At 46.4% G+C, this 16,414-nt stretch overlaps 1 protein-coding gene and 1 non-coding gene across 11 annotated transcripts in view; both read right to left on the reverse strand.

Moving 5' to 3' along the window:
- Positions 1 to 16,414, reverse strand: part of ATP6V1C2 (ATPase H+ transporting V1 subunit C2) — a 62,689-nt gene that overhangs the window by 26,002 nt on the left and 20,273 nt on the right. For 7 of the 10 annotated variants that reach the window (XM_016947113.3, XM_016947132.3, XM_054678245.2 and 4 more), the window contains 2 exons: positions 3,386 to 3,471; positions 34 to 63 (listed from right to left, as the gene is read on the reverse strand). In XM_016947113.3, the coding sequence (XP_016802602.1) occupies positions 34 to 63; positions 3,386 to 3,471 (116 nt within the window). The remainder of the gene's footprint in view (positions 1 to 33; positions 64 to 3,385; positions 3,472 to 16,414) is intronic. The other 3 variants (XM_016947133.4, XM_016947117.4, XM_054678247.2) reach the window with 1 other exon arrangement.
- LOC112208241 (U7 small nuclear RNA) lies at positions 13,122 to 13,186 on the reverse strand. The gene has a single exon (XR_002942660.1). It is a non-coding gene; the product is annotated as a U7 small nuclear RNA (small nuclear RNA).

The following is a 16,414-nucleotide window of genomic DNA, read 5'->3' on the forward strand; positions in this document are numbered from 1 at the left end:
GAGCACAGACACAGCAAACAATGCATAACCTACTCTTTAAACATTTCATTTTTCCTTTCAAGCCTGCAATATAATAAGGTGGAGTTATTAAGCCATATAGACACACAAAGCCAAGATCACAGGTGGGGTAGGAACATTTCCATATGTCAATTTAAACAGCCAAATAAAGTCTCCTCTGGCCGGGCGCGGTGGCTCACGCCTGTAATCCTAGCACTTTGGGAGGCCGAGGCTGGTGGATCACCTGAGGTCAGGAGTTCAAGACCAGCCCGGCCAGCGTGGAGAAACCCAGTCTGTACTAAAAATACAAAAATTAGCCATGTGTGGTGGCGGGTGCCTGTAATCCCAGCTACTCTGGAGGGCGAGGCAGGAGACTTGCTTGAACCTGATAGGCAGAGGTTGCGGTGAGCTGAGATCGCGCCACTGCACTCTAGCCTGGGTAACAGAGTGAGACTGTCTCAAAAAAAAAAAAAAAAAAAAAAAAGTCTCATGTTTTCAAGAGGGAAAACTATAAATATATCTTATATTTATAACAAATGATATAAATCTTATTATAAACATATAAACAGTCATGCGTTGTTTCATGACAGGGATACATTCTGAGAAATGTGTCAGGAGATTTGTGTCATTGTGTGAACATCACAGAGGGCACTTACAAAAACCTAGGTGGTATCGCCTACTACACACCTAGGCTATCGCAACTGTAGCACATGGTAAGTATTTGTATATCTAAATATTTCTTTCTTTCTTTTTTTTTTTTTGAGACAGAGTTTCACTCTTGTCTCCTAGGCTGGAGTACAATGTGCGATCTCGGCTCACTGCAACCTCCGCCTCCCAGGTTCAAGCAATTCTTCTGCCTCAGCCTCCCGAGAAGCTGGGATTAACAAGCGCCAGCCACCACACCCAGCTAATTTTTGTATTTTTAGTAGACACGGGATTTCACCATGTTGGCCAGGCTGGTCTCGAACTCCTGACTTCGTGATCCATCTGCCTCAGCCTCCCAAAGTGCTGGGATTACAGGTGTGAGCCACTGCGCCCAGCAATATATCTAAATATTTCTAAACATGGAAAAGGTACCGTAAAAATACAGTATTATCTATTGTTGTTTTTTGTTTGTTTTGAGACAGAGTCTCACTCTGTCACCCAGGCTGGAATGCAATGGTGCGATCTCGGCTCACAGCAACCTCTGCCTCCCGGGTTCAAGCAATTCTCCTCCCCCAGCCTCCCAAGTAGCTGGGATTACAGGTGTGCACCACTACGCCCAGCTAATTTTTTCTGTATTTTTAGTAGAGATGGGGTTTCACCATGTTGGCTGGGCTGGTTTTGAACTCCTGACCTCAGGTGATCTGCCTGCCTCGGCCTCCTAAAGTGATGGGATTACAGGCGTGAGCCACCACACTGGCCCAGTATAATCTCTACTCTCATTTTCAATATATATGCATAGAATCATGTAAGTTTAATTATCTCTACAGATATTTAAACATTTAATTCTAAAGTTTCCAAAGTCTCAAAGGTTTTGCCTTGCACACTTTAAAGGCACTGAAATAGTATGCACACAGTTAATGGGCCAAAACATCACTGGAATCTAAAGGTTCGTCCCGTCAGCACGAACGAGGCAGACATTCCCAACGTGACTGCACTGCAGGAAGCCTTCCGGGTGCAGCCTCTGTTCTTTTTACTGGACGGCAATTGAAGCCTGGCTGGAGGCCTTCCTCAGCACAGGAAGGCATTTCTCATACCTGATTTGGGCAAGGGGATAAATCGGTGAGGGTGAGGTGAGGAGGCAGAATTGCCCAGGTGGGGAGAGTGGTGGCTCTGGAGAGGGTGGAGGGGCAAACAGTAGGAGCCGGGCTGAGCTCCCTGGACCCTGTGTTTATCTGCAGCACTCTGAGGAGTTCACCAGCTGGTTAGAGTAGAGGCGGAACTGCAGAGCCGTGAATTTATGAAGGGGAACAACTTCCAAACCTAGCAGTGCTGATGAGCTAAAAGCAGTGCACCAGCCAGGAACAGTGGCTCACACCTGGAATCCCAGCACTTTGGGAGGCCAAGGCAGGAGGATCGCTTGAGCCCAGGAGTTTAAGACCAGCCTGGGCGACATTGCGAGACCCCATCTCTACAAAAAATAAAAAATATTAGCCAGGTGTGGCCAGGCACGGTGGCTCACGCCTGTCATCCCAGCACTTTGGGAGACCAGGGCGGGCGGATCACCTGAGGTCAGGAGTTTGAGACCAGCCTGACCAACATGGAGAAACCCCGTCTCTACTAAAAATACAAAACTAGCTGGACATGGCGGCATATGCCTGTAATCCCAGCTACTCGGGAGGCTGAAGTGGGAGAATCACTTGAGCGCGGGAGAATCGCTTGAATCTGGGAGGGGGAGGTTGCGGTGAGCCGAGATTGTGCCATTGCACTCCAGCCTGGGCAATAAGAGAAAAACTCCGTCTCAAAAAATATATCTATATATATTAGCCAGGTGTGTTGGTGAGCGAGAGGCTGAGGTGGGAGGACCCCTTGAGCCTGAGAGGTTATGCAGTGAGCTATGATCACACCACTGCACTCCAGCCTGGGCAAGACCACGTCTCAGAAAATAATCATAATAGGCCGGGCGCGGTGGCTCACGCCTGTAATCCCAGCACTTTGGGAGGCCGAGGCGGGCAGACACAAGGTCAGGAGATCGAGACCATCCTGGCTAATATGGTGAAACCCCATCTCTACTAAAAACACACACACAAAATATTAGCTGGGTGTGGTGGCGGGTGCCTGTAGTCCCAGCTACTTGGGAGGCTGAGGCTGGAGAATGGCGTGAACCCGGAAGGCGGAGCTTGCAGCGAGCCGAGATTGCGCCACTGCACTCCATCCTGGGTGACAAGCGAGACTCCATCTCAAAAAAAAGAAAAGAAAAGAAAAGAAAATTATCATAATAAAAATTGGCCGGGCGTGGTAGCTCACACCTGTAATCACAGTACTTTGGGAGGCTGAGGTGGGCAGATCACTTGAGGTTGGGAGCTTGAGGCCAGCCTGGCCAACATGGTGAAACTCCATCTCTACTAAAAATACAAAAATTAGCCAGGCGTGGCGGTGGGTGCCTGTAGTCCCAGCTACTCAGGAGGCTGAGACAGGAGAATCGCTTGAACCCGGGCGGCAGAGGTTGCAGTGAGCCAAGATTGCACCACACTCCAGCCTGGGCAACAGAGGGAGACTCTGTCTCAAAATAATAATAATATAAATAAATAAAAGTGAGTGCAGAGCCTCTGCCCAATGTGTCAATCCAGAGCGTCCACTGAGACCTGGGCCATCTCGGTGATTGCTGTGTGGCCACAGCAAGGGCGACTCTGGTCTAGAGGGAGCGGGGAGACTGTGCTCCACATCAGAGGGCCGCCCTACCTACCTCCGTTTGCCAGGAGGTGCTCCTGGACCTTCCCCTTTGAGTCCTCCATGACTTCCACCACGCTCTGAGCCATTCTCCTTATGAGGCTTTGGAGAGAGAAGAAAAAGAGCCGGTTACAGTAGGAAGCTGTCCTCAAAATACTGTCACATGCTGCTGGCAGGAAAAGTAGCTGGTGACACCCTTTGGGGGAATAATTTGGCAAGATGTATGAAGAGGGTTAAAATGCCAATAGCGGCCGGGCACAGTGGGTCACACCTGTAATCCCATCCCAGCACTTTGGGAGGCCAAGGCAGGCGGATCACTAGGTCAAGAGATCGAGACCATCCTGGCCAACATGGTGAAACCCCGTCTCTACTAAAAATACAAAAATTAGCCAGGCATGGTGGTGGGCGCCGTAGTCCCAGCTACTTGGGAGGCCGAGGCAGGAGAATCACTTGAGCCCAGGAGGTGGAGGTTGCCGTGAGCTGAGATTGCACCACTGCACTCCAGCGTGGGTGACAGTGTAAGACCCCGTCTCAAAAAAAAAAAAAAAATGCTAATAGCCTTTGAACCAGTAATTCCACTTCTGGGAAGCTATCTTAAGGAAATGGGACAAACAGAAAAAGCTTTCTGAATAAAACGATGTTCTTCGCAGCACGCTGCTGACAGTAAAGAATTGGAGACAGCTGGAAGGTCCGACAATAAGAAATTATTTAAGTAAATGATGGTATATCCAGCTGAGGGATTATTAGAGAGCCATTGAATATAAAGCTTCAAAGAATTCCTAATACTGTGGAACAAGGCGTGTATTATAACGTTGGAAAAATACCAAGATACAAACTCCTACAGGCAGTATGGGCACTGGCTATGACGACGTGAAAGTGTTTTTCCTACTTTACATATTTTCCAATTATAATCAGATATTGCTTTTACAATTAGAACATTAAAACTTTTTGTCTCTGAAAAACACACTGAAGGCTTCAGAAAGTACAGCATTTGAAGGCAAAAGGGCTCAAATTGGCCACAACTCTGCCAATTACCAAATGTAGGATTTTAGCCAATTTTTCTTTTTTCCTTTTTTTGGAGACAGAGTCTTGCTCTGTCACCCAGGCTGGAGTGTAGCAGTGCAATCTCGACTCACTGCAACCTCCGCCTCCCGGGTTCAAGTGATTCTCCCTCCTCAGCCTCCCAAGTAGCGGGGATTACAGAGGCCCACCACCACACCCAGCTAATTTTTGTATTTTTAGTAGAGACGGGGTTTTGCCATGTTGGCCAGGCTAATCTCGAACTCCTGACCTCAAGTGATCCACCTGCCTTGGCCTCCCAAAGTGCTGGGATTACAGGTGTGAGTCATCACACCCTGCCGATTTTAGCTAAATTGATGTAATTACTTTGAGCCTCGGTTCTATTACCTATAAAATGTGGATGATACTCATTTTACAGGATTCTGATGAATATTGACATAACCAATCATCTGGTAGCAAGGAGAGTCTGCTCCAGAAGGCTAAGCCATTAGAACTCCAGTTGGAAAACAAGTCAAACTAGGATCAAAGTCTGAAAGTTATGATGATCCAAATCATTGCCTCAGGCTCTCTCTCCACATTCTCCCCGCCCTCAGGAGGGAGGTGGTGTTTGCAGGAGGAGCGGACTCAAGTCACTGAATCCTACATGGAGTACAAGGTCTTCCACTGCTGCAGACACTGGCCACCCCAGCCACTCGAACCGGAGCCCAGAGACCTAGGGCCCAACACAGAAAACAGAGGCAGGGACACGGGACACCCTGATAAAAGCAAAGGAAGGAGGGAGAGGTAGCAACTTGCTTTCCTGACTCCCAGAGTCATGTGTTTATGGTCAAAAATGGAAAAATACAAGTATAAAGTAGTTAACAAAAATTGAACAACCATACTCCCCCACCCAAGAGGGAACACATTTCATATTCTGGCATATTTCCAAAGGCTTAACACTTGCATGGTTTATGTGAGTTAAGGTTTTTTTTTTTTTTTTTTTTTTTGAGGCAGGATGTCACTCTGTCACCCAGGTAGGATGGGAATACAGTGGTATGATCACGGCTCATTGCAGCCTTGACCTCCCAGACTCAAGTGATCCTCCACCTCATTTCTAAATTTTTTTGTAGAGACAAGGTCTTACCATATTGCCTAAGCTGGTCTCGAACTCCAGGGCTAAAGCGATCCTCAGGCCTCAGCCTCCCAAAGTGCTGAGATTACAGGCATGAGTCACTGCGCCCAGCCAGACAGAGTTAAGGTCTTCTTTTGATATCACCTATTATTTAGTGGAGTCGAGCAAGTATCAAACATTCTATAATCATTGCCTCATTTAATCCTCGTAAAAATTCCCAAAAGTTGGGTATCATCTCATTTTACAGATGGAGAAACTGAGGCCCAGAGAAGTAATGTGCCCCATCCCTTCCAACTATCCAGTCATTATGTGGACCCCAAAAGTGAGGCTCTCGGCCACCAGGCCACACTGCTATCTTTACCGTCACTGTAGCCCATCCTGGGATTAAATCTCCATCCGTGTGATGGCATTTCTTAGAACAGTAGTTAATAGCGTCTTACTGATTATAACCTCAGGTAAGTTACCTAACTAATCTCAGTTTCGTCTGTAAAATGTTTTTACATTTTTACAGTTTTCAGCTGTAAAATGGGGATGATACTCCTTATCTCACAGGATTCTTCATGGAGTTTGGTGCCTGATACCATTGTGAGGTATCAGAGTCTGCAAGAGACACCTTGAGATATGCTCTAGGCAACCTGGGTGGACTGTTTTGGGTTCTCTGCCCCATGACTCCTGGGTAGATTTGGCAGGAGATCAGAAGGAGGAAGAGTCTGGTTCCCTCCCAGTTCCAGTGACCTCAATCCTCTTGTCCCTGCCAGCCTAGGGGTTGTGACAATGTCTCTCCACCAGCCTGGGTTCCTGCGATTCTCCTATAGCCCACACATAACTCTGTCTCCCTATAATGAGCCCCTCCTCAAATGATCTCTGGCATAATTTGCAAGTGCATCTTCTGTTATCTGTTGGGACCCTGACTCCATAAATTCATTGGTTCATTTGTTTAGCAAATTTCATATATCAAACAACTACTATGTACCAAGCACTAACAACTACTATGCGCCAAGCACTGTTCTAAAATGTCATGGACAAAACAAAGTCCCTGCTCTTTCAGAGCTCCTATTTTAAAGCTACCAACGGTTCCTCTTTTATCCTTACAGCAACCTGTGGGAGTTGCTGTCTCCTATCACCACATCCCCTGTAATATTTTGAGTAGTTATTTGTTTACATAAATCCAGCACCTACCACAGTGCCTGACTCACAGCAGCTGCTCAGCAACGTCTGCTGAATGAATCAATGAATTCTGGCACCCCTACTTGTTTCTGTCCTAACAGACCTAAAAAGAGAACTCACTCATCATTTTGCTAATGACTGTTTAGTGCTCCTTGTCCTAGCCTCTATGAAGTTTTTGTTTTGTTTTTTTTTTTTTGCTTTTCGTTTTTGAGACAGGGTCTCACCCTGTCGCCCAGGCTGGAGTGCAATGGTGCTATCTCGGCTCACTGCAACCTCCACCTTCCAGGTTCAAGTGATCCTTCTGTCTCAGCCTCCTGAGTAGCTGGACTATAGGCACCCGTCACCATGCCCTGCTAATTTTTGTATTTTTGGTAGAGACAGGATTTCACCATGCTGCCCAGCCTGGTCTCAAACCCCTGAGCTCAAGCAATCCACCTGCCTCGGCCTCCCAAAGTGCTGAGATTATAGGCATGTGCCATCACACGTGCCCTTCTGTGAAGTCTTTAACTACATAGAATTGTGACCCTTAGGCATATACATGACACCAGAAACGTCTCAGAATAACATGGTCTATGAAGTTCTACTGCTAGAAAAAGCCCTGGTTCCACATAATGCAAACAGCCCGGACTTAGCTGTGATCATTAACGACGGTCATCAGTGAATTGCAGTATTACTTAATCAGAAAATTTTTCTCATTGAAAGGGAACTAAGAGTCTAGATACTGTGTTAAATGTACTTTTTTCACTCCACAGTTTGTTGTGAACACCTTTTCACGGGAGAAGACTGGCTCCTCATTCCTTTCATTTACTGTACTGTATTTCATTTCATAGCTGTATCATAACCAATTCTCTACTATTGGACATTTGAGTTATTGGCACTTTGATATGGTGTCACAATAATACACACATTTTGCTCACTTGTGCAGGTATATATAAAAAATAAGTTGCCTGGATCAGAAAACTGAACTTTGTTAAAAAACAAATAAATACATTTTTAAAAAGAAAAGTGCATTTAAAAAGAAAAAATAAGTTGCTAAGAAAGCAACTTCTGGAATTAAGAATATGAACATTTACAGTTTTAACAAGCAAGACTAAACTACCCTACACATGTACAAAGTCAGTATACACTCACACCTCAGTGCATGAGACTGCCTGCTTCCCTAAACCCTTGCCAACACAGGTATTATGAATCTTTTTAATCTCTGCCAATCTGATATCTGAAAAATTATATCTCGTTGTTGCTTTGATTTGCATTTCTTTGATCATCAGTGAGGCTGGACATCTTTTCTCATGTTTGACTCTATAAAAGCCTATTTTCTTCTTCTGTGGATAGCATGTTCATATATTTTGCCGGCTTTTTACTGGCTTGTTCATTTAAAAAAAACTTTTTTTTGGTAGGGCCAGGGTCTTGCTATGTTGCCCAGACTGGTCTTGAACTCCTGGCCTCAAGTGATTCTCCCGCCTCGGCTTCCCAAAGTGCTAAGATTACAGGCATGAGCCACCATACCCAGCCTCTTTTAAAAAATTTTATTTGTTGATATATATAATTTTTTAGGTGTTTTGAAGACTCCATTCTTTTTTTTTTTTGAGACGGAGTTTCACTCTTGTTGTCCAGGCGGGAGTACAATGGTGGGATCTCGGCTCACTGCAACCTCCATCTCCCAGGTTCAAGTGATTCTCCTGCCTCAGCTTCCCTGGTAGCTGGGATTACAGGTGTCTGCCACCATGCTCAGCTAATTTTTTGTATTTTTAGTAGAGACAGGGTGTCACCATGTTGGCCAGGCTGGTCTTGAACTCCTGACCTCAGGCAATCCACCCACTCGGCCTCCCAAAGTGCTGGGATTACAGGCGTGTGCCACCGTGTCCAGCCAGAAGACTCCATTCTTGAGAAAAAGTTTTGAGCTAAGTGACATTCCCATTTTAGAGATGAAAAAAATTAAGACTCAGAGAGCTAAAGGTCACCCTACACAGTAAGCTAGGGTAGAAGCAGAAATTGATCATAAATCTACACTTCTCCAAGGCCCATGGAAATTAGCTCTTCCATGTTTGTCTAAAGTAAACTCTGGCAGCTTTATGTAAAATGCCAGGAAAAAAATTTATATTAACCCATAAAAGATGGACAAACCATATTTTTAATTAAAAAAGCACTGTAAACAATATATAAAGACCTTGATTGGGATGTTGGTTACACTGATGGATGATACTTATTTGTCTAAACTCTCCAGCCTGTTCACTTAAGATGCGTACATTTCACTGTATCTTTTACCTTGTTAAAAAAAAAAATTTAAGCAGATACTGCCTTAGTCAAGTGACCAAAGTTAACATCATACACATGGAAAAGACCAATGCTGTGTGCCTCCTGCAACGCACTGAGGAAAACAACATCACTTCTGCAGTGTTTTGCCAAAACTGCATAACCTCAGTCTAGCCATGAGGAAGCAGCACGAGTTCAAATTAAGGAGCATTTTACAAAATAACTGACCTAAACACTTAAAAAACTCAGAGCCATCAAGGTCAAAAAGACTGGGTGCAGTGGCTCACACCTGTAATCCCAGCACTTTGGGAGGCCAAGGCAAGTGGACCACGAGGTCAGGAGTTCGAGACCACCCAGGCCAACATGGCTAAACCCCATCTCTACTAAAAATACAAAAATTAGCCGGGCGTAGTGGTGCATGCCTGTAATACCAGCTACTCTAAACCCTAAACTCTTCCAGGTTTAGGCTGGAAAGCTTTGAGGCTGAGGCAGGAAAATTGCTTGAGCCTGGGAGGCAGAGGTTGCAGTAAGCCAAGATTGTGCCACTGCACTCCAGCCTGGGTAACAAAGCGAGACACCATTTCAAAAAATGAAAAAGAAAAAGAAAAGTCAAAAAGTCTGCATAAGTGTTCCAGTTTAAATAAGGCTAAAGAGACATGACAATTTATGACAGAAGACAGGAAGCCATCTCAGTTTTTATTATTATCTGAGAAAATATGACATTTTATTTCGGTAGAAAGTGTGCTTTTTTTTGTTTCAAAGAGATGGTGTCTTGCTGTGTGGTCCAGACTGGTCTCAAACTTCTGGCCTTAAGTGATCCTCCCACCTCAGCCTTCTGAGTAGCTGAGACTACAGAAATGTGCCACTGTCCCCAGCTTAGAAAGCACACTATTGAGACAAGCGGTGATATCCAAGTGAAATCTGTAGACCGAGTACCAGTATTGCATTCCTGATTTTGATCATCATACTAAAGTTATAATAAGAGGATGTCCTTATTTTTAAGAAATACACCCTAAAGTTTTTAGAGGTAAAGGAATATCATGTCTGTAACTTACTGTTGAAGAAGTTCAGAGTTCAGAAAGAGAGACAGAAAAGACAGAAGCAGAGACAAAAACAGAGAGAAAGCAGATGAGGTAAAAGTATATGAAAAGTATGAGAATTCTTTTCTTTTTTTTCTTTCTTTTTTTGAGACTGAGTTTCACTCTTGTTGCCCAAGCTTGAGTGCAATGGCGTGATCTCGGCTCACTGCAACCTCCACCTCCCGGGTTCAAGCAATTCTCCTGCCTCAGCCTCCCGAGTAGCTGGGATTACAGGCATGCACCACCACGACTGGCTAATTTTGTATTTTTAGTAGAGGCGGGGTTTCTTCATGTTGGTCAGGCTGGTCTGGAACTCACAACCTCAAGTGATCCACCCGCCCTGGCCTCCCAAAGCGCTGGGATTGCAGGCGCAAGCCACCGCACCTGACTGAGAATTCTTTTCATTGTCTTTCATATTTTCTGGAAATTTGAAATTGGTTCAAAATAAAGCATTTAGGCATGTAAAGCATATAACCCCACTTAAAAAAATTATGTCAGTATATACCTAAATAACAATCCTAAAAGAAAAGAAACCAAACTGTTGACACTGGCTATTATCTTCATGGATACAAGAATGGAGACCTGCAATTTCCATGAATTTATGTAATGCTATGTTTTAATTTGTTAAAAACATATTACTTTTGCAAATAGAAAATAAAAGAAACTACGGTTGGGCAGGGTGGCTCATGTCTGTAACCCCAGCACTTTGGAAGGCCGAGGCGGGTGGATCATGAGGTCAAGAGATCAAGATCATCCTGGTCGACATGGTGAAACCACATCTCACTAAAAATACAAAAACTAGCCTGGCGTGCTGGTGGGCGCCTGTAATCCCAGCTACTTCGGAGGCTGAGGCACGAGAATTGCTTGAACCTGGGAGGCGGAGGTTGCAGTGGACTGAGATTGCGCCACTGCATTCCAGCATGGGTGACAGAGGGAGACTCTGTCTCAAAAAAAAGAAAAAAGAAGAAAAAAAAAAAGGAAATAAGAGAAACTGAAAATAAAATAGTAAATCATAACAAAATAAATAATAAATAACTAATAAAAATAAACATAGCAGCATTATTAACAATAGCCAAGGCTGGGCTCAGTGGCTCACACCTGTAATCCCAGCACGTTGGGAGGCCAAGGTGGGCAGATCACTTGAGGTCAGGAGTTTGAGAACAGCCTGGCCAACATGGTGAAACCTCATCTCTACTAAAAATACAAAAATTAGCCGGGTGTGGTGGCACACACCTGTAGTTCCAGCTACTCGGGAGGCTGAGGCAGGAGAATTGCTTAAACCCAGGAGGTGGAGGTCACAAACTCCATCTCAAAAACAAACAAACAAAAATAGCCAAAAGGTGGGAGCGACCCAAGCATCCATCAATGGCTGAGTGGATACATAGAATGTGGTGTGTCCATACAATGCGACACTAGTCAGCCTTAAAAGGAAGGGAATTCTGACATGCTATAAGACATTGAAGACATCATGCTGAGTAAAATAAGCCAGGCAGAAAAGGTCAAACACTATATGATTTCATTCATAGGAGGTACCTAAAATAGCCTAATTCATACAGAGAGAAAGTAGAAAGGTAGTTGCCAGGGCCTGGGGGAGGAGGAAAGGAGGAGTCACTGTTTAATGAATACAGTTTCAGTTCTTCAAAATGGAAAAAGTCCTGTGGGTGGAGGGTGGTGACGGTTGTAACAGCAGTGTGAACGTACTTAACGCCACTGAACTGTACACTTAAAAATGGTTGGCCGGGCGTGGTGGCTCATGCCTGTAAACCCAGCACTTTGGGAGGCAGAGGTAGGTGGATCACTTGAGATCAGGAATTTGAGACCAGCCTGGCCAACATGGTGAAAACCCGTCTCTACTTAAAATACAAAAATTACCAGGGCGTGTAGTCCCAGCTACTTGGGAGGCTGAGGCAGGAGAATCACTTGAATCAGGGAGGTGGAGGTTGCAGTGAGTTGAGATGGTGCCACTGCACTCCAGCCTGGGCGACAGAGTGAGACTCTGTCTAAAGAAAAAAAAAAAAAGGTTAAAAAGGTAACAAATAGGCTGGGCACAGTGGCTCATGCCTATAATCCCTGCACTTTGGGAGGTTGAGGTGGGTGGATCACCTGAGGTCAAGAGTTCGAGACCAGCCTGACCAACATGGTGAAACCCCATCTCTCCTAAAAATACAAAAAAATTAGCTGGGTGTGGTGGCAGGCACCCAGATACTCGAGAGGCTGAGGCAGGAGAATTGCTTGAACCCGGGAGGCAAGGTTGCAATGAACCGAGATTGTGCCATTGCACTCCAGCCTGGGCAACAAGAATGAAATTCCGTCTCAGAAAAAAAAAAAAAAAGGAAATAAATAAACAAATGGTAATAAATGATAAAAATACATTTTAAAGTAATAAACCCATATTCTTAAAAATAGGCCAGGTGCAATGGCTCATGCTTGTAATCCCAGCACTTTGGGAGGCTGAGGTGGGCAGATCATGAGGTCAAGAGATTGAGGCCATCCTGGCCAACATGGTGAAACCCTATCTCTACAAAAAATACAAAAAAATTAGCTGGGCGTGGTGGCGCACGCCTGTAGTCCCAGCTACTCGGGAGGCAGAGGCAGGAGAATTGCTTGAACCCAGGAGGCAGAGGTTGCAGTGAGCCGAGATCACGCCACTGCACTCCAGCCTGGGAACAGAGTGAGACTCTGTCTCAAAAAAAAAAAAAAAAGAAAAAGAGAAAAAAAACCCCATCAAGCATGGGGACAATTATTGTAACAGTGAGACCTGTTTATGTAGTTCAAGTGTCAGATACTAGAATTTCCCCTTACGTAGTTCAAGTGTCAGATACTAGAATTTCCCCAAGTTAAACATCTGCAGCATTAAAGGTGAGGAGGCCTGGTCAAATGCTCGTCTATAGGTTCACAGAAGAGCATCAACAAATAGCTCATAAGCGTGAGGAAGAAAGCTCAACCTCACTTGCACAGGAATATCTTTTACACCAATTAGTTCAGTGTATAAAGAAAACTCCTAATACAGCATTGGCAGTCCTTGGGGAAACAGGAGCATCAACGCACTGCTGAGATGAGGTGTTGATTGGTACAGCCTCACTAGAGAGTAATTTTAGAGTATCTATCAAACATTTGGAGGCAAGGGTTGGTTCTGGTGAAAACCAGAAAACCTCCTAGACAAATTCTAAAAAAGCTGTATTCTTTCCTTCGAGACAGGGTCACACTCTGTCACCCAGGCTGCAGTGCAATGGCGTTACACGGCCCGCTGCAGCCTCAAACTCCTGTGCTCAAGGGACCTTCCTACCTTAGCCTCCCAGGTAGCTGGGACTGCAGGCACACACCACCATGCCTGGTTAAATTTTATTTATTTATTTATTTATTATTTTTTTTTTTTTGAGACAGAATCTCGCTGTTGCCCAGGCTAGGGTGCAGTGGTACAACCTTGGCTCACTGCAACCTCCGCCTCCGGGTTCCAGCTATTCTCCTGCCTCAGCCTCTCGAGTAGCTGGGATTATAGGTGCCCGCCATCATGCCTGGCTAAGTTTTGTATTTTTAGTAAAGATGGGGTTTCACCATGTTAGCCAGGCTGGTCTTGAGCTCCTGACCTCAAGTGATCCACCCGCCTCGGCCTCCCAAAGTGCTGGGATTACAGGCGTGAGCCACCTCGGCCGGTCTAATTTATTATTATTATTATTTGTACAGACAGGGCGTCCCTATGGTGCCTAAGCTAGTTTCCAACTCCTGGGCTCAAGCCATCCTTCTGCCTTGGCCTCCCTAGTGCTGGGATTACAGGTGTGAGCCATTGAACTTCCAGAAATTTATTCTTCTGCTATACTGGCTCATGTGCTACAAACACCATATTTTGTGGCAGAATGGTTTGTAATTACAAAAGACAGGAAGCCATTTCAATGTTTATCAACAAGGGACCCATCTGATATAATGGACCACCAAGAAGTCTCTAAAAAAGAATGAGATCAGGTGTGGTGGCTCACACCTGTAATCCCAGCACTTTGGGAGGCCAAGACAGGAGGATCACTTGAGCCCAGGAGTTCGAGATCAGCTTGAGCAACATAGCGAGACCCTGTATCTACCAAATAAATAAATATATATATAAATAAATATTAGCCATGGGTAGTGGGGTGTGCCTGTAGTCCCAGCAACTCAGGAGGGTGAGGCAGGTTGCAGTGAGGAGTGATTGAATCACTGCAGTCCAGCCTGGGCAACAGAGTGAGACCCTGTTTCAAAAAACAAAAAGTCAATCATGGTAATTCAAATAGACAAAGCAGTGAGTAAATAAAGGAGTAAGACAAGGGCGTGCTACTCAGGCCCAGCCCCTTACCTCGACAGTCATCTGGGGAATCCCCAAGGGAAGAAATTGGGTAAGATGGAGTGGGAGGAGTGGGGGGCATTGCCCAGGTGTGAGGCAGGGCAGGTAGGGACTGGAGGCCTTTGGGTGCTGGGCAGGCAGCCTCCAGACACAGGCAAGCTGCGGTGGGGGATCAGGCGAGAAGGGGCCGCCCAGGAGCTTCACAAATCTGCCTGTGGCAGGTCTGTACTGAACGTGCCCTTTCCTTCCTTTCCACAAACACTATGGGGGCACCTCTTAGCCCTGCTGATTTCTAAACCCTGGACCCCAAGGCGTTCAGGGGTGGTAGAATGTCTCTGGGGTAGAGGATGGCTGAAGGGCTTCTATCCCAACGGTGAGGGGGGCTCCTGAGATCTGTCTCCTCTTCTTCTGCACCCACAGCCAGGACATTCCTGCCATGCAGTGCCCCCAGGACTCTTCCAGTCCAGGGGTATGGGGAGAGGAGCAGCCGGCGGGTGCCTAGAAGCCTTGCACTCCAGCAGGAGGACTGGAATTGGAGGTGAATACTTGAGGCTGCAGATCGCAGGGCCCGAGCAGAGGAGATTCTTATGTAGCCTTAAGACACAGTGTCTCCAGGGTTTCTGCCCTGCAAACTGCACAGGCCGCTCCCTTCTTTGTAGAAGGAAGGGTTGGGTCTCCCACCTCCAGCTCTCCCGCTGAGGAGTAGTGGATACAGGTTCTGAGGATCCTGAGGGCAAGTCTATGCAACACCAAAGAGAAGGCTTTCTCCCTCCCTGGATTTTCTGGAAAATTCTAGCAAACGCAGGATAGAGTTGTTTGGTTGTCAGAAATTACCCAGAAAGGCCGGCGTGGTGACTCACGCCTATAATCCCAGCACTTTGGGAGGCCGAGGTTGGCAGATCGCCTGAGGTCAGGAGTTGGAGACCAGACTGGACAACATGGCCAAACCCTGTCTCTACTAAAAATATAAAAATTAGCTGGGTGTGGTGGTGTGTGCCTGTAATCCCAGCTACTCGGGAGGCTGAGGCAGGAGAACCACTTGAGCCCGGGAAGCGAGATTGCAGCGAGCCAAGATCATGCCATTGCACTCCAGCCTAAGCCACAGGGCGAGACTCCATGGAAGGAAGGAGAGAAGGAAGGAAGGAAGGAAGGAAGGAAGGAAGGAAGGAAGGAAGGAAGGAAGGAAGGAAGGAAGGAGGGAAGGAGGGAAGGAGGGAAGGAGGGAAGGAGGGAAGGAGGGAAGGAGGGAAGGAGGGAAGGAGGGAAGGAGGGAAGGAGGGAAGGAGGGAAGGAGGGAAGGAGGGAGGGAGGAACCCAGATGCCTGGGAAGAGCGCAACCAGGTTACACGGCAGGATCGGAGGGAGGGCATCTGGGAGCTTCTCTTTGCCCCCAGAAAACCACTAAGGATTTATATCTGAATGCTCCACACACAAAGCCAAGGCCCTTAGAGCTGAGGAAATGGAGTGCACAGAGGCCCAGAAGCTTGCCCCAGGTCACTTCACTGGTGGCCACATGTCAGCTGGTCCTGACCCCCAGCCGTCCCCTAAAGCCAGTCTCCATCCGTGAAAGCAGGTGCTAGCATGCCCGCTCTGGATAACCCAAAACCCCAGGCCTGCCAGTGCCCGGCCACTGTCAGAGTACCTTGATGAGAGGGGCCACCTGCCCTAGCCTCACTCCTGCAGCCACACAGGAGGGGCCCCCACACCTGAGAGGGGAGGCCCAGAAGCTTCCAGGGGGACCCTGTTCCCTGCCTCCCCTGGTGACTCAGGAGCCCCTGGGCACCTCACCCCATCCTTTGTCTCTCTACTTCCTCCTCCACCAAGGGACAATGAAATCGTCATGCCCTGCAGCAAAGTCACCAGGAAAATGTGACTCCACAGCAATTAAGTGATTTTCTTTTCACAAAAACAAAGGTCCAGTGAGGCTCACTAGGAGGCTCCCCCTGGGGACTCTGGCCACAGACACACCATGCTTTAAATTCCAACTTGGCTTCACAGAAACTGGAAGTTTAAATAAGGAGCTGATCTTTAGCTCTTTAGAGGGACTCCCCTCCGCATACAGTTGTGTAGAGCCACCCAGCAAAGTTACTCTTGTCACTAAGAACG

The sequence above is a fragment of the Pan troglodytes genome, chromosome 12 (genome assembly GCF_028858775.2).
Source record: "Pan troglodytes isolate AG18354 chromosome 12, NHGRI_mPanTro3-v2.0_pri, whole genome shotgun sequence".
Classification (NCBI taxonomy): domain Eukaryota; kingdom Metazoa; phylum Chordata; class Mammalia; order Primates; family Hominidae; genus Pan; species Pan troglodytes.